The sequence below is a fragment of the Cenococcum geophilum genome (assembly GCF_001692895.1).
Source record: "Cenococcum geophilum 1.58 unplaced genomic scaffold K441scaffold_7, whole genome shotgun sequence".
Classification (NCBI taxonomy): Eukaryota; Fungi; Ascomycota; class Dothideomycetes; order Gloniales; family Gloniaceae; genus Cenococcum; species Cenococcum geophilum.
This window is the reverse complement of record NW_027137565.1, coordinates 2,622,884-2,645,158: the sequence shown is the minus strand read 5'-3', so window position 1 is coordinate 2,645,158 and position 22,275 is coordinate 2,622,884. Positions and strand designations below refer to the sequence as shown.

The following is a 22,275-nucleotide window of genomic DNA, read 5'->3' as shown; positions in this document are numbered from 1 at the left end:
AATAGAAGTTAACATTTCAGATTGTGTTGACGACCTTTTTAATCATCAGTCTTAACAAACCTACGCTGTTCCTCCTGCTTTGATCCGAATTCACTATTAATGGTATCCATTGCACGCCTGAGCAATGGCGTGAATACCAAGCTAAGAGTGAGGAAGAGTGCAACAGTGAGTTCAACGTCCTAAATAGCTTCGCTAGGGCATTGAATAATTTAGTAGTTGTGGTTACAAAGGCAAAATACTGACAAGGATATACACCACTAATTTCAAACCAGGAACATGAACGTGTTTCAATTCATGCCTTTGAGACGTTGACATTAAGAGCCACGCCCCAGTTACGTAAGAAGAGATTAAATATCTCGTATGCTATCTCTACTGAAATTTCAGAACGCCCCTAATGCATTATATTACAAACACACCCGCGTATTCCGACTTTAGGCACGCTGAATGTTGTACAGAGTTACCCAGCCTCCGGTAAACTCGGATTGCAATCCATTCCCACACCATTCCCACCATTGAGTAACATAACGTGTGGGAAATATCTGGCCTGGAGGACCGTTCTTCATCCAATAATATAACCCATACAGTCCGCCGCAGACATTTCCAGCTAAAATCCAGCAATCATTTGATGTAGGGACAGTTACTTATTCCCGCCGCGTTTCTGCTCGAGGAATAGGACTTGCTTCCGTACTGCAAAAAGAAAAGAAAATATTAGCGACAAAGTCCTAAACAGTATTAAAACAGTCAGACACGAGTGTGCTGCCTATCCCAGCCATTACTCATCGCAAACTTGAGCATGCAACATGACCTCCCATCCATAACCAAACAGTCTGTTTCGGCACCACGAAACTGCGGCCCCCCCCCTCAAACGGCATCCATTGGTTGCTGGTCGCATCCAGACCGTCGTGTTCTAGGGCCTTCGAGCGTAGCGAGAGAAAACGTACCGATCGGATCATACTTAAGCATGCTAAGCGGTCTGTGTGCGCGCGGTCGCATAAGCGTTCTGTAATAGCCAGTCATGGCCATTGAAATGAGGCGCACCATGATGGTGCGGGACTTGGCTGCGCACAGTAAGTGTTAGTATACCAGACATGTCAAGCGATTGTTGTTGCGTTGAGAGAGTAATTGAGGATTTGAGGAGTGATGACGCTCCGTGGGCGGGCTAGGGAACAAGGCCAGGAGCACCTGCCGGGAGAGGCAGCTTGGTAGGCGAGGATTGGTACCTTTTTTAGCCATTGCAGCAGAGGAGGTAGGTCGTTGATGGAAACAAAATGAGGAATTTGAGTTGGGACGTGAGGGATCGGCTCGGCGTGATAGTGGCAACCCATCGGCGCATATATCAGCACTAGTGAAACGCCACCGCAAATATTACCGTTGCCAATTGAAGTGTACTAAATTTCAGATAGAGATACTGCTTCGCATAGAGTTTGTCCATTCATAGCTGATTAAAGCTTTTACGGTTTGTCGAATGGGTTCCATTCATTCATGAAGGTCATGCCATTCTTGTATAAAACTTTCAGATGGCTCCTTTATCCGACTCACTTCTAAGCTGATTTCAATAATTATATTTTAAGTCCCTAACCGAAGAAGTGAGACAAACCCTTTATCAACCTTATCTAAAAGTGTTTCTCCTGAATGGAATCCGTCTTACCATAATGCTAAATTAGCTCACTAACATTTTGAGTCTAAGGCCAAAGGGCCATTATTGACGATCTTTCGAGTACTTCCCCCTATCTTCGTAACATCCTCACTTCTGCGAAACGTTTAGGATTGCATACCACAAATATGGCCTGCAGAGTTAAGGTGGTAGTGTCTCCGACATTTAGGCCAGTAAGAGAAAGGCGCTCACCGAAAGGCCGCCGTAACCGCAGGTTCAGAGATGGACGTGCCCGCTCATAAAATAGAAGCAATAATGACGCCTTGTTATGAGAAAGAAGCTCATGAGGTTGCGAGACTGTATTTTGATGACAGAAGGGGTTTCATGGCTAACTTCTACATTACAGCAATAATATGGAATGCAGTATTTAAAATTGAATTAGTAACATGCATGGCTGATGCGCCGCATCCCTACTATATGAATGCAGACTCCCTCAAGCTCCACTCGGAGTTTAGCTCTGCATCCATGCTAGCTCTAGGCGGTTTACGTAGCTGTGCTTCGATGCTTCGATGCCGATGGCCCGATCTCTTTGATCTCTGGGGTACATATACACAGTATAGACCTTATCTGCATTCTACTTTCGTCATTATTCTGTCATCATCACGCCGGCTGTTCACCATGTGGCGGGTGGACATGCAGGGTCTCAGGGTAGAACGGTTGCTCGATTCCGTAGATTGTGCCAGATCGTCCATCTTGATCATATAAAGTATGGAGACAGCGGATACCTGCAGGTCGAAGGGGTTATAGATTGATGTGACGTAGCTGGGAAGCGGTGAGCACAGAGGTAGAAGGCCAGCGTTAGGGCCTCAGGATTTTGACACCTTCTGAGTAGTATTCTCCTACTGATGATAAACTGACAAAGTGGTTGAGGCATTTGATACGGTCAAGATCGTGGGCCACTGGGAAAGCACTAGGGTGATTAAAATGTATGACTTCTGCAATGCGATGAGAGTTAGGAGACTAGGTTGCCGTGGGCCATCTCGAGAAGCAAGGCGCTGGGGTGAGCATCATGGCCATGAAGTATGACTATACCTGCGAAGAGATGAGTTTGCAAACCAAAAATCTCCAGCATTGAGCGACGGAGAAGACCTAGTTTAGATTGATCAGCATTAAGAGTCCGGCCTTCTAGCATGGTGGCACCATGGCTAGGCTCCAGACCCCTTTGAAGGATTTGGTCAGCGTGCATGTCTGGGAGAAACCTTAGGAGCCTGTTGCCAATTTATTGCCAATTAGGAAGGGAACAATTTAAGTGTCTAGGCTGATAACCTCAGTTAAGACAAATATGGAAAGTAGTGTTCCAGGCAAGCAAGGTAGCTACTGTTCGTCATCCGCTCCACAGTCTTGGGAAACGTCAAATGTCTCGAACACACCGAGAGTGATGGCGACATGTTCGCTCACTTCGATGACGGCCGCTAATGACTAACGGATGATTGCGGCTCTTCTAGGCGCAGTCAAGTGCACAAATAAAATTTCCGAAGAACAGCGAGAGATTCGTTGATGCAGTGACTCAGCCACTCTACGAGCGGGTCCTACGACGTGAATGGGACCAGAGAGACGGTACGTTCGCTCGGTCGGCGCCCAGAGCCGATAACCTACCCTAGAGCCGGGATTATTTTCCAGGCAGCTGAGACCTCGTGGCGTTAGGCGTATTTGAAATGGGCGAGAGAGGTGAGATTTACGTATGCATCGACACCTCAGGTTGACAGGAAGGGCGGGCTCGGCAGAACTTCATCCCCAGAAAAGGTAATTGCGGGGAAAATGACCGATTTTGCAAAACAGTGACAGAAAGGAAGGGTGTGATGAGTTGCCTAGCCATTATGAATGCTTCACTGCTACCTAGGTGGCTCAGCTTCCAAGAGGGGTATTGAGAAAAGCTCTCATACCCAGGCTACCAGGTATACTCGACAACTAGACGCCTGCACAAAACTAAATGACGCTCTGAAACAACTAAACTGACGACCGGTCGACATAAACGTTGCGTCTGCTGTGTGCCATGTGCCGTGTTCTGTCATGACCGGCGGGTTGATGCGACTGAGTCTTGTCTGAGGCTTGACTTGCACTCATGCATTAATCATCCCGAGGTTGCGGGAGGTGAACAAAGTGCAATGTACTTTATAACATGGTCAGGTGAGCAGGCCGACCGGCAGGCAAACATGACTGGACGGTTAATGGAGGTATGGTGCGGTGCGGGCCGAAGTCGACTCCAGAAGACCGGAAAGGCGTCGGGTTACTTCTTTCGAAGAGCAACTTGTCGTTGCAGTGACTCACCGGACATTCACTCATGTGCCACGAAGGTCGAGATACTCAAGCAATGTGGTCAAACAAGAGAGCAAACGTGTATCCAAAGAATCCAGAAGCCTCGTGGCACTCGGGGAGGGTGTACGTCGACTATTGTAATGCTGTGTGGCAGCCCTGGCAGGTGTGGCAGACGCACAGCACAAGGAAGCGACACCGCCCCAATTGCTCCGATCAGCTCGACAGGGACCACACAACCCTTGAGAGTCCAGCACTGCCATAGAGCTCGCCCTATAAGGAACAGCCGTGCAGCGGGCCTTATTCATCAGTGGCTGGAGGCTTGCCAAGCCCGCCTTCCACCCTGTCAGAAAGTTTCCGGTCAACCAGAAACGGATGCTAATCTGAAAGTGTCCCGGACTGGCGAAAAGTTGCGCTCGAGCACACACACACTACAGCATCTCACGCAACAACGGAATACACGGCAGTCAGTTTGAGCAGGCAGGACTTGTTGCGGTCCGGTGGAAAGCGTGTGATGTTCTCATCGCAAACAGGCGTGACAGCTAATAGCTTCGCCGCCATCAGAAGGCGACAGGTGGTTTCACGGCTGCATAGCCTCGAGGGAAACAAATCGTCAGCAGGCGAGATAGGGGGCAAGGTGGTTGACGCTGGCCTCTATACAAACCTTCAACACGGACGAGTCGTTCTCGAGTTCATGGTTGAAGCGACGGGATGTCGCGCATCCCCGTCGCGGCCACACCCGCGCGCTGAGGCTGTGCAACGTGGAGATTTTCTTGTGTTGCGGTGAGGGGCGGTTCAATCAAGCGCAAGGGTGATTCGAAGGGTGTTTTCGATTGCGCAGCTTGGCCAAGGTGAAGCCTGGGGTTTCCAGTGAAAACGGCAGGGAAGGGTCACGGCTGCACCTTGCCTGATGGAGCGGGGCTTTGCATTGAAGCGAGACCATTCTCCACCATCTCGTTCCTCCAGCTCCAGCGCCAGCAACGCCATCCTGAGGCGGAGTCCACCAATCGAAGTGGGGGCTGGGACGGTGGGACGCGATACTCCGACACTGCGACACTGCGACACTGCGACACTGCGACAAAAGCGACAATGGAATGAAACTCTACAGTCCGAGTACGTTCATGCTCACGCATACTCCGACTCTTCCGGGGGGAGTCACCCCGCGGCTCCTGAGCACGCCTGGGCTGGACGAGGTTGCGCAACAGTCATAGGCTAGCAGCAGCCCGAATGGTCAGACTCACTGGACGGGGGCATGCCAAACATGTTTCTAGCGCGTTTCGCTGCCCATCCGTGCCAGCTCCTGTCGTCATGAGCAGGCAGTGGACCCCGGTTGACCGCCCTCCGCGTCTGCGCCTGACGGCTCGCTGCGCGCGACCCCTGCACGCAGGCATTGTGGGGGCCCTTTGCATGCATGCCCAGTCCAAGCCCTAGGCATCCACTCCATAAACCCTTCCTGGTCAACAGCATATATCTTCCTCTATGCTGCCACCTTTCTTTCCCACACCCACGCTCCATAAATTCTGCGATACTCCACCACACCAGGAAGACTACTGTTCAACCAGCTCCCGCGCCTTTCAAATCAATCACGACATATTACTTTGCCGTAGGCAAAGTGGCCGCAACCATTCCAGCACCACTAGCCTCGACGCCTTTCACCACGGCGCGCCGCCTCAAACCCATTCTCAAGAAATCCCCGACCACCACCATGCCTTCCGTCTCTCGTCGCGACACCATGCCTACTCCTGCTATCATCCACACCAAGACTGCCGCGCCTCGCAAGGAGCGCGCGGTGGAATTCCTGCCCGAACCCGTGACCGGTGTGTCTCGTCCGGTGAATGCCAGCGAGAGCTGGGCTGCGTACAACTTCGAATCACACGCGCGCAAGTGTGCTTACTGCCACAACCCATACGAAGTCCACCGGAACCACGACCAGCTCTGCGAAGCCGGCCACAGGCTTGCCCAAGATGTAGCCCGCTACATCTACAACCGCGACGGCGAGACCTACAGCTTCAACGAGGAGGGCCACAAGCTCGTGCGCGTGGAGATTCCAGCCGATTACAACGAAGTTCGCGGTCTCTTGAAAGCAGTTGAGCGAAGCTTGAGGCACCGCAGCCGCAAATCATTCCTCAGCATGGACCGCACCTACTACGTCCCTCCCCGTACTCACCCAGAACGCAGTCGCTCGGTCAAGGTCGAGCAGCCATCCAAGCCTCCTCGACCGCGCTCTGGCGAGATTGTCGACTGGCCGCAGAAAACCAAGGTCACCGCTGAAGTCTCCAGCTCTGCCTCGAAGCGTGGCTCCCTATACGAGATGGATCTTGCGCAGCAGCGCCGCGATTCCGTACGCTACAGGGTGGAAGTCCGCGAGCCATCTCGGCGGGACATCCGCGAGCACCGCCTGTCAGGCTACTACCGCTGAAACACAGCACTTACGGACATTCTTCACAAAATCTGGTAACACATGGAGCGACTACTCTTAGACCTCCGTCTACCTCCGCCTGCTACCGCGACAAGTCCGGCACTTGCGCGCAGCAGTGCGCAACCTGGGGGTGGACCTGAAATAGGCCACCTCACCAGGTCGCATTCAACGCTCCAAATATGTCTCGCTTTATAAAGGATTAGCAGCGAGGCTCTGCTTCACGAAAGCAAGTGCAAATTTTGGGAGCGAAGTTGGACTCATGTCTCGGCATGGCAATCATTGAATCAATTCCATTGTCCGCAAGAACAGTTACTTGCGCATTGAAAAGGATATTCGAAGGCTGTCTTTGGGAATTTTGGGGAGAGTGAAACTGGCAGGATTATTTGGGAAGAGGCTTTGGCTAAATTAGCAGCTACATTTACAAATGCAAATACATTCAAAGTCCAAATATCAGTCAAATTGTGCCAATAGCGGGGACGGCGTGAAGTGCAAACCATGGCCCCGTGCGCAGCGCAGCGACGGAGTCCGAGAAGCGTCCTTATCCAAAGGTCATTTGCGCGCAGCGAGTAATAGTCGAAGAACTATAGCGGCGGGTGGCCTGACCTGCATTGGAAAGGTTGAGCCTGCAGGCGGGCGCGGCACCAAGAATGCAGAGGAATGCAGAGGAATGCAGCGGAATGCAGGTGTGACTGGTTTTTGCTTTGAGCCGTACGTAAACTTGAGTTCGGCAGCGCGAACAATCTGCCGAGAAAAGTTTTGCAAGCCACTGCCCCTCCGCTGCCTCAAAGTCAATAAACATATAGAGACAAAAGAGTCACTGATTGCAATATCCCGTAATCAGCGCCTATGCACGGCACCAATTGTCGCAGCACCATGTCTTAGTGTCTTTCTGTGACAAGGGCCATATGACTGACTCTTGCGATGATCTGGCATCGTCGTGGTCGAAGGGCGCTGTCGCCGTCGCCGTGCCGCTATCTCACGGGGGAGGGGAAAGGGCTGGAGCTATCGCCCTTTTACTTCCACGGGGACCTTCGCGCGACAATCCCACGAAAATCGCCATCATATACTTCTGTGTTTAGCAGGTTCCTCCTCGCTGCAGCCTCACCCAGGCACCACTACCTGGACCAGTTGGACAGCTGGTTGTCCATCACTTCCTAATTTCCAGACCGGCCATTTGCCACAGCGATGCGCTGGCTAAGGTCTCCCTCCATATATCTCTCCTCCTCTTCTATGCTACATCACTACAAAGGGTGCCTGTTCAACCTTGGCAGTCTCAGAACGACCATGGAATTGCCCAAGTCCAAACTTTTGTCATTCATTATCAAAAAGCACACCAAAGCACCTGCCGGCCGGTCAGACAGCCACAGTCGCTGCGGCTCGCCAATCCAGACGCGGCCTCCAAAAAGTGATAAGTCTACACAATAAGGCCACCCTTCCAGGCCCTTCCCAGTCCCGCATCAGTCGCAGCACGCAGTTCAATTCACGATGCGCCGCGCGCCCACAAGGATAGCCCACCTATACGATGTGCAAAAGCGTGCGCCCCGGATGGGTCGGATGAAAGGGCTTCACCGTCTATCGTTTATCTCAGCGGCGACCTTGGACATCCCGCTTTTTTCCTTTTTTTTTTTTCTGGTTTCAGGCCTTCCTCCTAATTTCCAGGGCGCAGACAGGCCGGGCCTAGTCGACGGCCGACACGCGCGGGGTCCAACGGGGCAAGAGCAGTGTCGGTAGCGACGCGCGAAGCGACGATCGACTTTCCCGCCGATCCTGCACGGCATCACCCTGGCGGACGGCCAGTGTCACCTGGTTAACGGGGCGAAGAGGCCCCTCGGCTGGTCGGGCACCCAGAGAAATCACTAGGGTGCTGACCAGAGTTGCGGGGGAGAGTTGAGCATTGCCCGGGCGACGTGAGCGCGGCAGTGCGGAGCAGCGGATTCCGGTTTTGGAGATAGATTGAGGCTGGGAGAGAAGATGCGCGTTTGAGGATTCTGGCAGAAAAACGGACGCTGAGTGGTTGGCGGGCTCCGCACGCTTCGAGATAAGGTTTTGGTGTTTGGCCCTTTTGGGCCAGTGAGGGGATGCCAATCACGTGATACAATTCCATTGTCAATATTCCCTACCCTAGCAACCAAATTTTAATTCCAGTTTTCTTGCATACGTGCAGCGCTTCGTTTCAGAAGAACCCCCTTATACGGGCAGAAAAACCACTCCTAACTGGCCAGCCCAAATGAGAGGTCCAAGATTGGGGTCCTGGTGTTGGCAATTGGGCTGAGGGGGGCCGAGCTTCAATCACGTGATGGCGAAGCCCACCCAGCCCTGTGTAAATATAGAAGTTGCCCTATGCGATCGTGGCTTAGGGAAAAGGGGAAGCTCGGAGCCAGTTTCAACTTCACTCCTACGATCGACCAAACGACGAACGACCTTTGAGTTTTCTGCCGCCAAGCAAATCGCGACAAATCTCCTCGTCGCGACCAATTCGGCGTCTGGGGTTCCAAATATAACTCTCTTGTTTTGAGGTTTCTAGATGCGCGTTTCTGTCATCGCGGCTTTCCCATCGTGCATGCCGAAGGCTTTACGGATCTAGGCAGGTCGGCCGCATCGTAGTGGTCTGCTGAGAGGTACGGATCCCCATCGTGAACGAGCTTTCGAATAGACCAGAGGTTCGGAGGTGCGAGGTTGGAATCCCCAACCGAAGAGCTCAGGGGTCTCTTCGTTTCAGCTGCCCTTGCTTTTTTATCCCCATCGGAGCTCTGATGTGCTCTGTTAAGATGCCGAGGTTTGAGTTCCGAGCGCCGACCCTGAACGGAATTTCTACTAGCTTACACGGCCTCTCTTATAATTTCCGAGTATCAGAAGCCTCTTTTTCAACATCCCGTGTCTGGTAGGGTTAGATGGGGTCGATGCGAGTGCATCCTTTGTTGGTGCTGCACCAGCTAAGGTGTTCTTTCTCTTTCACACTGGCGATATTGCACCAGTTGAGCATTTTTTTCCGTCTTAACAGACTAGCTCTTGTCCGAATTGATTTGTAATCTTCGGCATTTTACTGGCAAGGATGTGCGGTAATTTAGGTCTCATAACCGATGTATTTCCTCCTCAACCTCAAGTACTCACCGAGCTCCTCGCGTTCAAGGCTCGCCCCAATTCTCTCGCACATTCCCCATTAAGTAAGAACCCAAGCAGCAATGGTTCCTGGAGGTTGTCTCTGTGGCAAAATAAAGTACGAGCTTAATGACGGGGATTACACAGCCGTATGTCCACCTCGCCATTCAGAGCTGCAGTGTCCGTGATCTGACATTGCAACCAGGGGCTCTGCCACTGCAGCATATGCCGCATCAACACCGGCTCCGCCTTCAGCACCAATCTTTTTGTGCCGGTCTCATCTTTCCACCTTCTCTCGGCTCCGGAGACGGTGTCTCGTTTCGAAATTGATGGCACACGCACTGGGTCCGGCTTTCCCTCCGTAATGTGCTTCTGTTCTTCTTGCGGGACCACGCTGTGGGCAGAGCCACAGAACCCGGAATATGCTGGCATGGAAATTATTAAAGCTGGCACTGTGGCTGATAGAGCGTGGCTGGAGAAGCAGGCGCTAAAGGTGGAGCTGTTTAAAGAGGATGGACTAGCCTGGGTTGGAGATCTAGTGGGTAAGGAGAAGGCCTAGGGTGAAGAAGAATGACGAGTGCTTCGGTAGACAGGATATACTAAAAGACAATATACGCCCTCTTTCTTGAGCCTTCATCTGGTTCGGAAATATTCGTATGGTTTCTCGTCCAGCACACCACTTCTTCGTACACTGTTTAGCTGTTCAACTGACCCATCCCACTTCATTCCCCGAATATAACAATATCCGACCAGGATGAAATGGCCATCTCGTTGCCTTAATATATATGGAGCAACAGCTCCGATGAAGGCGCGGAGAATGTCGTCAGTTCTAGCTTCGGGGAGAGCTAGCCCCATGTGGCCTTCTAACGTCACAAGAAACCTCCGCTGATAGCATGCTTTGCAGACCGCGTGGTAGCATTCCATCTTAAGGGCGTTTGGGCCGGGGCGAGTCGGGTGGGTGGCTTGATTGCCCTAAGAGGTTCCCCACCTAGTAGGACGCAATTGAAAACATATTCTACTAAGCCTTCCGTCCCTAACCCAAAGCTCCACCATTCGCGTGCAATGCTACGCCACTCTACGAAGACCTTAGAGTCCCAATGCCGGGGGCCGACGTTACACAGATGTTCCATGTCAGCAATAGTACCAATTCTGAACCCGCACACAACCATAGCCCCGCTTTTTGTGAGTTCCTTGGCTCTGGAAAGTGAAGTTCGGCTTCCGTGAGGTTCCATATATTTGCATCCGGAAAGACTATATCGAGTTCTCTTGTTTCGCATATAGGCCAGCCAGGGGCCCAAGTGGGCAACCCAATCAACCCAGAACGCCCTTGAACGGCTTTAAGAACGTTCAAGCCAACTCCCAGGATTAAAAACGCAGCAACATTAGCAAATACCTCAACTGTCGACTTGCTGTAATCCACGAGTTTAGGAAGATCATACTGAGGTACCGAAATGGAAGTTGACAGAGAGATCAGAGGTAGGAGAGCAAAAACTTTGTCTTTGGGATCTGAAGAATCATAATGTCGAGCAGAGCAAAGGGTGTGAAATAGATGCCCAGCATCAGTTCCAATTAGTTCCTGAGGGATGTGTCAGCCAGCATAAAAGCTGCTCATGTGAAGAACGGATGGTATTTTTCAACCGGTTCTTAAACGAATTCGGAACGAATGGCCTTGGAAAATGTCCTCCAACTTATGGCTTGTGGGCCATGGAACACGATAGCAGATGAAGATGAGGCGGCCTCTTGCGGAACCCATAGTCTACCGAACCACGGCCGCTTCAGAAAACTGTGTAAGCCTTAACTTCAAGTAAGGTAGGAGGAATAAAAGAGGTATTGAGTTTGCTAAATCGGTTATTGCAAACTTCATCCATTTTCGCTCTATTCTTGATGTAATCCATCGCCATCCTGCTGTTCCTATCCTCTTCACCTACATATATGATAACCTGTGTAGCTAATTTATGAATGCGTGACATCAGACTAATTTGAGCGCTGCGCTCCATAACCGCCTTGATCGATGCAAATCACATCTACCCAGGAAATTCTTGGTCCTAATTTGTAACGTAGTGCCCTTAAAGCAGCTGCACAGTTCGCAGTAATAGATACCCTTTCTCCTGTGGGAAGCAGTGCGATCTCCTGGCTTCGCTCAGTGCCCCACGTTTAAGAGAGCGTTTCGTTTAGCCGTGCTTTGGTCATGCAGTGCGATCTCCTGGCTTCGCTCAGTGCCCCACGTTTAAGAGAGCGTTTCGTTTAGCCGTGCTTTGGTCATGCAGTGCGATCTCCTGGCTTCGCTCAGTGCCCCACGTTTAAGAGAGCGTTTCGTTTAGCCGTGCTTTGGTCATGTCGCAACCGGGACAATCCGGTGCGAATCCTGTTATATGACCCCATGGGCAAAGAGCTAATTCGGTGTGAATGAGAGCCCCTTGTAGTTCATCGGTATGGTTTCCAGGCTGAAGGACCAACAAGCGGATCTCGTTGCTGAATAACGATACATGTTTTCGCGCAAGATTGTCGCTTTCAACTAGGTAAATGACAACAAGCAGTAAATAGCAGTGCCTTATATCGGAGGGTAGATATATTTGTTACCATATTTGTTAGGCTCCAATGGAAGGCTGGAAAGAAGTCGTTGAGAATTGGTCACGTGGAGGCCTCCCTTTACGGATAGTTTATCCTTTAGCCCCCATCTCTTGGTACTGTTGAGAATTATGCCTCGCAGGATCAAAGCCAAGAACTTATCGTTTACTATCTTACATGAGCCCACATTTGCTACTCTCTAACTGGTACTCCAGCTCTTTCAGCTCTTTTACGTAGGATGATACCCATGTTCTTTTCCAGGATATTGGAGGCGCTGTTATGTAGTATTAACAGCGGGTCAGCAACACAGCCTTGTAAGGCTTTTCGCGTGGCACCGCCTCTAATTCCTTCGAGGTACCAGTGGAAACCTTTAAATATTAGATCCTACATGAACTCATACATTCTCTTAAAAATCTGAATCTTAATTATAAGATAAAATTCCCTCGAGTCCGTTTGCCCCGTTCTTGCACTCAATTTCTTTCCAAATTTCCGACATCGGAAGTACGCTCAATCTTCATCCAAGATGACTTCGCCAATCTTCAACTTTAAAATCATTAGCAAAAGCCCTGCACATATCCTTAGGGCTCTTACCATCTTTACATTTCCTCCCGCGTTCATTATGCTCCTAATCCATGGCATCACCTCTTCCCGCTTCAATCCGGCTATGGGACTACTCCCACTCTCCGCGTCATCAGCGTTCGGGGCTGCCATTCTCTGCAATGAAAAAGAGTGCGACTGCGAACCATTCAGTCTTATACGTTCCCCAATCCTCTGCATTATGGACCTAATTCTGGGAGTTGGACTTTTAGTGGCTCTGATCGCAACGTGGGTCACTCTTCCGTACCATTGGAACGGGAGTTCGGTCATGCTTGGGACGTACGGAACGAACTTTCTCCTTATTAATTTGTAAGTCTTGATTTTGTGGTCTAATGTGACTCGAGTGCAATACGCTCTTGCTGACAAGATTTATCATCTAGTCTCGTCCATGCATATTTTGTTATCCAGCAGCTTTACGAGTTACTGCCTAACATCGCCAATCGCACCACCCCATGTCCACAGTGTAACTATTCTCCACTTACACCCAATGCTGGACGCAGGCATGCGAAGGGTTATGCTCCCCTGGTAAACAACGAAGAGCAAGAAGGCTGCCGTGACTGCAAAACTGTGGGTGAAGTTGCTGAGCAACCTGAAGGGCCTAGGGATGCGTCCAAGGCCGGCGATGCGCTAGATTTGGTGTAGAAAGTCATAAGGGGCAGGAGTTATGGTTGTCCAGAGCCTGCATCGGAGTGGTGAAAGGCATTGCGTTCGGGGGCTCTTTTAAGATACTGAAGGTATGGGTTACTCTCATTTATCAGCGTTGCAAAGACCCAGAATTATCTTAGTGTACAATCCACTGTAGACGGTCAGTATTTGATATTATTTGCGCGGAGACCAATAGAATGGCAATTGGTCAGGGAGATAATCAATGAAAGCATGCTGGATAGGGAGATAGTAGTTTTCGCGTTCAGGGCGACGGCCATTCTTAGGCTCAAGGTCGACTCTATTTTACAAGAGAATCTGTTTTAGACATGGTCACTCCTTGTAATTACCAAAAGGATAGGTCCTGCAGCATCGTGATCTCGAACGCAGGAACCGCTCAGCAGCTTTAAGTACCAAGAATTCAAGCCGCAGCCCTATAAAAACCTCCTGCTTTAGACAGGAGATTTTCCGAACCAAAGGTTGACCCATCTCATGGACTTGTTGACTCTGAGGTTCGGTGGTATCTTCCTAAAGTACAAGAGAAAGCAAGTTTGACCGCGTTTGCTACTCATACGTCATGTCTCTCGTCACCAATACATTCGCATTGTGTTGACCGTAAAAATTAGATCAGGACAGGAGGACTCATGTGTAGACTGATCTATGAAGAAAAGAGACTATGTATATACATGAGATGGGTGGCGAAACTGTCGAACGGCGTGCTAATTGCGATCGTCGTCCTGTTTCCTATGTGGGTACAGATTAGGGGTGTCTTGGCTATTTCACTTGACTGTATATATTAAGCCTCAACAACCTACATTAATTCGACAGAGTTCTCCTTCTTGACCTGTCCGTTCGACAGAAACGCTGACGACGATGATTCGTAATTGCTACTGGGACCACATTGCCACCTCAGTCGACAAATTGTGGAACATGAACTTTGCTTCTGAAAAGTCGCCCGTCGCCCGCTACCGTTGGAATATGCAAGCGCTTCTAAGAGCGCGATCACTTTTCTGTGGGCTCAGCCATCAGTCTCTTTTATTCTGTCGACCAGGATCAGACCCGCGTACTTTGTCCCTGATGCCTACCGCCCTATGACTCACCACCCTGCTACCTACCACCCCCCGTTCTGGTTGTGTAACGCCCTGTTTCAATTACATACCCCCCCTTCCCCCTATTTCCTATACCTTCCTCATGTATATATAGAGGCCATAGAGCCACATTTAATAGACAGAGTCCTCATCCTTTATTGTCCGATCGACATATTCATCTTACAGCATTCCTCTCACCTCTCCCACACTACCTCCCATACCCACTATCATGCTCATCTCGCCGGGATAATACAGTCTCTTCCTAGACCTCTCCGGCCTCATAGGCCTGTCAAGCCTTTCTAGCCTTCCTGACCGGAATGGCCTCTCTCTTGTTGGTGGTCGCTCTCTGGTCGGCGGTCTCTCCCTGGTTGGGGGCCTCTCCCTCGTTGGTGGTCTCTCCCTAGTCACCGTTATTTCCCCAGTTACCGGCCGCTCTCTAGTCACCGGCCTATCGCCAGTCTGCAGAATATCCGGCCTAGGCGGCCTCGGAGGCTGCATCAGCAGACTCTCCAGCGTCTTCTCGATCGTCTTCCCGATATCGCCGTCGTACGTCCGATACCAGGCCTAGCCCGGCTGCACGATCTCGCGCACCGCGGATGTGCGTCCGCTGCTATAGCATGAACACGCCAAGCGCTATCAAGCAGATGATGCTGACGGCACCCACTGCGATCTCGGCGATCTCGGCCGGCGGCAGGCCCGCCCGCAGCGTGCTGTCGATTACGTCTGATGCGCGGCTGGGGGAAGCGGAGGGTGTGGGAGGGGGTTAGAGGGGAGGGACGCCGGCGAAGTCACATCCGGATTGGGGGATGACCGCATTTGCGGTGGTGCATTGGAGCGCGTGGATGAGGAATAATTGGGTAAGGGGAAAAGGTGAGTTGCATGTTGAAATCCAGATTGAGGTGCGGGCAAGGAGGATGAGAATTGCTGTTAAGAGAAAGATTGCTGGGGTTGCGTATGTTGAAGAGTTGGAGATGTCGTCGTGATTTATTTGGTTAGATGTGCATGCGTGGTGACGAAGTTTGGCGGTAAACACCGGAAAGGGTTAGTATGCTATGAGGGAATGCTCGTTCGTATAATATTGGATATCGCTTACAGTGGAGATATCATAGTTGATGGCGTAGATGGCTGGAACATTTAGAGCGGAGGAGAACAAAGCACCAACGGTGAGCGCAAACACGGGATTTGCAAACAAAAGTATCGCACGATGGTTGTGAATGGCTTCAAATGCTAAACACAACGAGGGAATAACAGTAGAGAAGATATGCAGGATTACAAAGCCGCTTCGCGTCGTAGAGAAGAGAAAAAGAATGTTGCAAGAATTTGGAAGATGGAGGGAAGTTAGAAGAAGGCGCACAAGAGCAGCGCGACATTGCGAGGTGCATCATGAATCGTGATTGAAGTATCGACGATGGGTTGATCTAGCGTCTCAAGAGGCTTCGTCAAATATATCCGTTTACGAAAGTCTGAGTAGTTTTGGCTGATGGATGATTCGTTCTATGCATGGAATGTCGCAGGTTTTATTGCAATCTCCGCATTCGGCTAAGAATCCGAATGCGGGGAGCATCCACGATCGTTTAGGCGAGCGAGATAGCCGTCCACCAATCTGCTGCCCTGCAGGTCCTGTCCGGCGCAAAACTTGGCGATGGATTGAGCAAGACAGACTCACTCTCCAATTTTCGGGCCGACCTGGGCTCTTTTGGGAATGCCAGACAAAGGCTAATCATATTCTCGCCATGACCGACTCCCTCCAATCTTCTCACCGAGGAGCTCTATGCTACAAAAGAGCCCGGACTTGGAGCGCTTTAACGGCTGTGAACACAGCCACGCAAGCGGACGTCATGCTAGCTCACAGGCGTTGTATTGCCACAACAAAGGCCTCTCAGGTAACGCGTTGTTTGGATTCTGGTGTTCTGCACGGACCACTTACTCCATGGACGCCAGCGGGTTAAGGGATAGGGAAATTGAAGCACGTGAATCATATCCGGAGATTTCTCTTGTTGCACATATTTCCAACTGATATCGGGTATATCCTGCAGCGTGGGTCCCATGGCGTAATGATACTATTTCCATCTCACCCCTTCTAGGATTGGGTTGGTATTGAGTAGCAGCTGAAATTGCTGTCAGTTTGTTTCATCAACAGACACTTGTTCATTTGTAAAATTATGGGGCAGGGTTGATGTGTATAAGCGGATGATAAAAATTGGATAATGAGAATTCCGTGTGGGTACTCGCGAAATCCCGAAAAGTTGGCCGTTCAGCATGAGGGAAAACTGTCGGGAACACGTAATAACACTTCCGAGCTCTTCGTTGAAGTCTTCAGGTTTTTTGTTCCTTTAGGTGATGTGCTGCCATAGCCCTGAACTTTTGCGAAAGTTCGGTCGGACTGAGGGTGTAGCTTACGTGTGGGAAATCGTGTTTTGCTAAGATATTGGCAGCTTTCTTCTTCTCTGGATACTTCTCCCATTCAATATAACCACCCCAGCCTGGCCTCTCTTCTCAAAACAAGGTATTTCACCTTATTGCTTGAATGGCAACGCATGAGATTCTGCTGGAGACATGCTATGTTCACCGCTGGAAATTTAATGCTAAAACCCCGTGGACGGGAGGTGATGATAAACCTTGACTGCGATAGTCAATGCCCTCGAGTCCACAGGGTATAGTCGCAGTTGCACAACCGGAAAGCTGGAGGGAAGGGCAACACATCCGGATCCATGCTCAATACGTCGTCGTTAGCATCTGTTGGTTGCTTGCTGAGGCTCGGTAACGGCCGCTGGGATTGCATGGCCTGCCGAGGCCTGCAAAACCCTACTGGTGAGAATGGATAGCTCCATACGGAATAGCTGCAAGGTCGTTGCTAGCATTTGCTAGCGTTAGTGTTTGCAAATGACGAATTAGGCAGGACATCGCAAAGAGAACAGAATTCAGACAAAGCGCGATTTAATGAGATTGTCATGACAAAGGTATCCCTTGTCCTGGTGAAATTCGTCCTACGATTATCGATAAGATCCAGCCAATAGAATCAATAGGATCAAGGCTCCGTGATCGAATCTATGTGGTTGTAGAAGCTGTCGATTTAATATACAATTGCTATATACATTCAATCTTTAGAGTTAAGTCGCTTAATATGAATATTAAATCGGTAGAATAAAGTCTATATCATTAAAAGTACAATTGGAAGGCATGGCTGATTGATGTATATTAATTGAATTTATGAAGGTAATACGCGTACATGGTGTTTTGGTGTTCTGCGCACGGTCTAACTTTCGTAGGACATCACCAGGATAAGGGATGATGAAATTGACAAATGGTGGCGGACTGAGGGATTATGCGAAGGAGAGAACTGCTGCCGAATGGGTTTTTTCTCTAAACCAACCTCAAGGTACAGCAACATTTTGGCAGGTTTATCACGCGAGATTGGGAGTGCGTGAGGTGGCTCAGGCATCAACTCGAAGCAAGCCGCATGCTGATCCGCAAAGGGAGAGAAAATGTGTGTGTGTGTGTGTGCGCAACTAGTTCATCTGCGGATTTGTAGCCCTTTCCTGACATGTGCGAGACGAAATAAAACAGTGGGGACTGGAGCTTCCGCGCTTCCGAAGAGGCTAGCTGTATGCATTCCTGACACGAATTTTAGTAATTAACAGCACGTGACTGTCATTGGATACCTTGGAAACTTCTCGGGGTTCCCGCCCCTCCGCTTCATGCGCTGACCACCACCATTCATTCTCTCCACTCCCACAAGCTTATCAACCTCCATCTCCTTAGCTGCAGCCAGGATAAGTACTTGCAGATATGGGCTTGACACTCCCCGACGGCCCGGATAACGAATCTGAGCCACCATCTTGACACGCTCCTGGCGTCCTATATATCGCCTTAGATCTTTAGTAGTTTGAGTATAAGTCTGAGGCATAAGTTGGAAAATCTCCTTAAACTGTGGATATGGTCGATCGTCCCCTACTTTTGATTTAGAAGTCGCAGGGCTATTTCATCACCGCTTGGCATACCTTGATGCTCAAGCTCCCCACAAACAGTCTATTTCCTGTCAAGCGCTTTTCATCTGTTACTCTTATTGAACTTGCAGCAAAGCTCGGCGTGAGAGCATACCTATGACCAACAGGCAATTGCTCATCCGTACGCCAAGTTTTTACGTGCTGCCGGAGTCTTTCTTGCATTAATCCTTCGTCTCGGAAGACCCACATCCAGATCTGGCCGGCGAGGTAAAGTTCCCCAGCTCCGAACTGTTTCCTAGGCTCGAATCTCTCGTCCCCGGGTTGCCTTCCTCTTTGGTGCTCCGCAGATTAGCCGATGCATGCATGAGTGGCACAGCACTGTAAACGTGGCCATGTACCCGGAAACTAGCCTTGGGCCTGCAGCATTAACTAGGTTGTCTCCATGACTTCGGAGGAATGACAGAAAGCGATCCATTCAGAACTTGATGGATCCTCCCGCAGTGCTAACGTTCTGCATCCACATATGCACGCATGGCCTGTCCTCCAATACGCAACCAAATGGCCAAGCGGCATGCAACTGTCGAGTCGGGAACTCCACCGCAGTCAGCGAGCCTACTTAAAACGAATCTGATGCCGGTGTGCGTTCACCGGCCACGTTCTCTATCACCAGATATCTGCGCGGCATGAAAGCCGGATGCCGCTATTGGCCTTCTAAAGCTGAATGAGAGCGGCACGGTATAGGAACGGGACGATCTGATAAAGTGTGGCCCTTGAAGTCAGCTTCCAGGCGCCCATGGTGCGAAATAGACTCTCGGGAAAGGGGGTATACGAATCCTGAGTGATGAGAGCCTTGCGCCTCCCCCGCAACGGGGATTAGTGGCCCAGGTATATAGTCCCCACTATTATCTGAGCATTCGCAGCTCTGGCACAGATATTGAGCGTTCTTTGATCAATTCGACTCGAAACAAATGGCTCCGTTCAACAGACAGACCGAGTTGATGGATAAAGCAAGGCGTGGTGCTACCTTTGACACTTATCAGCTTACATGTTTGATACATGGAGGGTAAGGGCACCAGCTCCTTGGACTGCATAACCAATACCCGGGACCGTGGTTTACCATGAAGCAGGGCAGACACCGTCGAGAGGCGTAGAGCTGCATTTCACCGAGTTGAAACAGTTGCCAACACCTTACACCAATCACAACTCCCCCGTTCGTATGCGAATATGGACCGTGAAGAAGCTTATGACGAAGGATTAGAATGGGGCAAGGCTGCTTTTGAGGATGGAATCAGCTACAACCATGACTTCTTCGATAACATCACGCCGCGATACGTTTTGAGTAACGCTAGCCCGTTTGGCCTCACTACCGTCATGTTTATACCCACAATAGAGCTTCAGGCAACTGCCGAACAGAAAGCGTATTGGTTGCCTCTTGCAAGAGCAGGGAAGGTCAATGGAGCTTATTGTCAAACGGAATTAGGCCATGGCACGTTCGTTCGTGGTATCGAAACTACTGCCACCTTAGACTTTAAGACGGACGAGTTTATCATACACTCCCCAACACTATCATCCACGAAGTTCTGGCCAGGGGCAATCGGGTTCTCCTGCACTCATTCCATAGTTCTAGCTCGACTTATTATTGGCGATAAGGACTATGGACCACATCTATTCATGGTACAGTTTCGATCCCTTGAAGATGGTACTCCAATGCCAGGTATTGAGCTAGGCGACTTGGGTCTGAAAATGTCTTACAATGGCACCTGCAACGGCTTTGCAACGTTTAATCAAGTCCGCATACCGCGCACCGATATGCTGATGGGCAATGCTACTGTGTCTCAGGAGGGCACTTACACAAAATCCGCGCACGCAAAGCTCTCATACGCCACCTTGGTATACGTACGAACCGTTATCATTCATGCTGTAGCTTTCCAACTGGCTCAGGCAGTAACAATCGCCACAAGATACTCCACAGTACGGGAACAAGGACTGGGCCCGAACGGGATGGCCTCAGCTGAGACCGCCCTCATGGCTTATAAGTCTCAGCATTATCGGATCTTAACTAATATCTCCAAGGCATATGCCATCCTTTTTGCTTCGTGGACATGCGACGCTGAATATCAGGAACTCAGACGGCAGCAGACCAATGGCAACCATAGCATCCTGCCATTCAACCATAATCTCGCTGCTGGACTCAAGGCGTGGTCGACACAAACTGCTGCTGATGGCGCAGAAGATTCTCGAAAGTGTTGTGGTGGACAGGGCTATCTCATGACATCCGGGTTGCCGGAGATAGTAGCTTCAGTGACAGCAACAGCAACCTTCGAGGGTGAAAACTATGTCCTCTGGCAACAAGTCGGGCGCTATCTCTTCAAGTGTATTGACACTCTTAAGACTGGCAAACGGATCGATCCGCAAATGTCCTACCTGTCGGATGGCTATGACCATTTCTTTTGCGTTGACAAAGCTGTTAGAATCACAGCTGGCCCCTGCGATGCTAGGCGTACCCGATTCCTCGATCCAGCTGTCCAGCTGTCCATATTCCGGCACAGAGCTCTCCGCCTCATCTTCACCAGCTACAATGACCTCCGCTCTTCAACCCTTCCTCCCGCTGATGCCTGGAACCAGCACATGATGAGCATTATCTCCGCAGCTCGTGCACATATTGAATACCTTGTTCTCTCATTCTTCATCTCACATACTCATACACTCCCTTATACACCGCACCAACGCGTGCTCACGAGACTCTGCTCGTTATTTGCCCTGACAACCATCACGAACCCTGCATCCATCAATGCAATCTCCTTTGTCGAAGATGGCCACCTCTCTCTGATACAGCTCCGCGATATCAAGGATTGTGTCAATGACCTACTTGCCGAGCTTGTCCCCGATGCCGTCGCGTTGACCGATGCGTGGGATTTTACCGATGCGAGCCTGTGCAGCGCGCTCGGCATGCGGGACGGGAATGTGTATGAGACGCTAATGAGCTGGACGAGGCAGATTCCGATCAATGTGCACGCGAATCAGAAGAGGGGTGTTTACGAGAAGGGTTGGAAGGAGTGGGTCGAGCCGGTGCTGAGGGCGAAACTGTAAGTAGAGGGGTAGAGATGAGGGGATTTCAGCTACGATCTGCGAGAAGAGGACGCTAGGAGATAGTGTGGAAGATTAGTGTTGACCACATGTCAAGAGCATAGTTTGGATACGACAATGAACATTGTTGTGCAGAAGCGATGAAAGTAATGATGTGACGAGACACATCATGATCAAAGCCTGTGCTTATTTTCCTGCACTCTCGAGTCATTCAGCTGCAACCCATCCGAGAAAACTTTCCGTCTCCGCACTTGCGCACGTTGTTGTAAGCGGCTAGCCCAATGGCAATGCATAAGGCAGGTCGGCTGCAGTTGTTTTAGCGATTGGCACGGACACGACATCCGTCACCGAATTTGGCGCAGGAACCGTCCTTGCTATCAGAATGGCGAAAACCAATTAGCGTAACTTTTTCGAGCGACTCGCAGCAACTGCTTACATATGCCCCGTCTGAACGCACCGGTTCTGCTTCGGTCTGGGTCAGATGTCGATGAAAGACACCTTCCTCTTTGCACCTCCCTCAACACCACCTCGGCATATCCCATTCAAGCAGCGTTGATCACGCGCGGCCGCTTCAATGTACCGTTACCCCGGACGTGGTTTTTCATATCTGTAAGGACGACGTACATTTGTAATAAGACGCGCTAAGATGGGATATGTTCTCTTCGTAAACTTGCCCAAAAGTTGCTCCATTGAGAATTGAGTCTTGGCATTGATTTGGGCGTTTAGGCGATTACCTTGTGATATGAAGTGCTAAGTAGACGGACAGAATGTGACCTGAGATTGTTAATTTAAGATAATACCCCAGCAATTCTGCTTTGAAGACTAGATGAATAACCACTTCGGGGTCCTCAGCGATGTTTCAAACCCAGGTCTCAATATATTTTCTTCGAGCGTTTTCATAAAAGTACAAAATCCGAAAAG

General features: G+C 50.3%; 6 protein-coding genes across 6 annotated transcripts; 4 read left to right on the top strand and 2 right to left on the bottom strand.

Moving 5' to 3' along the window:
- Positions 1–294: 294 nt before the first annotated feature.
- K441DRAFT_654507 (mitochondrial 54S ribosomal protein bL33m) lies at positions 295–1,248 on the bottom strand. The gene is made up of 3 exons (XM_067647693.1): positions 1,221–1,248; positions 942–1,058; positions 295–687 (listed from the first exon to the last, which is right to left on the bottom strand). The coding sequence occupies exons 1-3, from the start codon at positions 1,231–1,233 to the stop codon at positions 638–640; spliced, it is 180 nt and encodes a 59-aa protein (XP_067507875.1). The 5' UTR covers positions 1,234–1,248; the 3' UTR covers positions 295–637.
- A 4,364-nt stretch (positions 1,249–5,612) lies between these two features.
- On the top strand, positions 5,613–6,326 carry K441DRAFT_544569 (uncharacterized protein; the record flags this gene model as incomplete). Its single annotated transcript, XM_067642771.1, has 1 exon — positions 5,613–6,326. The coding sequence occupies one exon, from the start codon at positions 5,613–5,615 to the stop codon at positions 6,324–6,326; it is 714 nt and encodes a 237-aa protein (XP_067507874.1).
- Positions 6,327–9,508: 3,182 nt separating this feature from the next.
- K441DRAFT_544203 (DUF636 domain protein) lies at positions 9,509–9,984 on the top strand (the record flags this gene model as incomplete). The annotated part of the gene is made up of 2 exons (XM_067642760.1): positions 9,509–9,574; positions 9,631–9,984. 2 exons carry the CDS (start codon positions 9,509–9,511, stop codon positions 9,982–9,984), a joined length of 420 nt encoding a protein of 139 aa, XP_067507873.1.
- Positions 9,985–10,951: 967 nt separating this feature from the next.
- K441DRAFT_320456 (uncharacterized protein) lies at positions 10,952–11,589 on the bottom strand. The gene has a single exon (XM_067641162.1). It carries the CDS (start codon positions 11,420–11,422, stop codon positions 11,201–11,203), a length of 222 nt encoding a protein of 73 aa, XP_067507872.1. The 5' UTR covers positions 11,423–11,589; the 3' UTR covers positions 10,952–11,200.
- A 556-nt stretch (positions 11,590–12,145) lies between these two features.
- Positions 12,146–13,662, top strand: K441DRAFT_629401 (uncharacterized protein). Its single transcript, XM_067646227.1, has 2 exons — positions 12,146–12,899; positions 12,971–13,662. Exons 1-2 carry the CDS (start codon positions 12,517–12,519, stop codon positions 13,230–13,232), a joined length of 645 nt encoding a protein of 214 aa, XP_067507871.1. The 5' UTR covers positions 12,146–12,516; the 3' UTR covers positions 13,233–13,662.
- Positions 13,663–19,095: 5,433 nt separating this feature from the next.
- Positions 19,096–21,625, top strand: K441DRAFT_320336 (acyl-CoA oxidase). The gene is made up of 3 exons (XM_067641161.1): positions 19,096–19,330; positions 19,395–21,353; positions 21,452–21,625. Exons 1-3 carry the CDS (start codon positions 19,236–19,238, stop codon positions 21,456–21,458), a joined length of 2,061 nt encoding a protein of 686 aa, XP_067507870.1. The 5' UTR covers positions 19,096–19,235; the 3' UTR covers positions 21,459–21,625.
- Positions 21,626–22,275: the final 650 nt, after the last annotated feature.

Coding starts and splice junctions, on each gene's coding strand:
- K441DRAFT_320456 (XM_067641162.1), bottom strand. CDS start 11,422: ATGGAGCGCAGCGCTCAAATTAGTCTGATGTCACGCATTCATAAATTA.
- K441DRAFT_320336 (XM_067641161.1), top strand. CDS start 19,236: ATGGCTCCGTTCAACAGACAGACCGAGTTGATGGATAAAGCAAGGCGT. Junction 19,331..19,394: donor ACATGTTTGATACATGGAGG/GTAAGGGCACCA, acceptor ACCATGAAGCAG/GGCAGACACCGTCGAGAGGC.
- K441DRAFT_654507 (XM_067647693.1), bottom strand. Junction 688..941: donor GCTTAAGTATGATCCGATCG/GTACGTTTTCTC, acceptor TTCTTTTTGCAG/TACGGAAGCAAGTCCTATTC.
- K441DRAFT_629401 (XM_067646227.1), top strand. CDS start 12,517: ATGACTTCGCCAATCTTCAACTTTAAAATCATTAGCAAAAGCCCTGCA. Junction 12,900..12,970: donor AACTTTCTCCTTATTAATTT/GTAAGTCTTGAT, acceptor TTTATCATCTAG/TCTCGTCCATGCATATTTTG.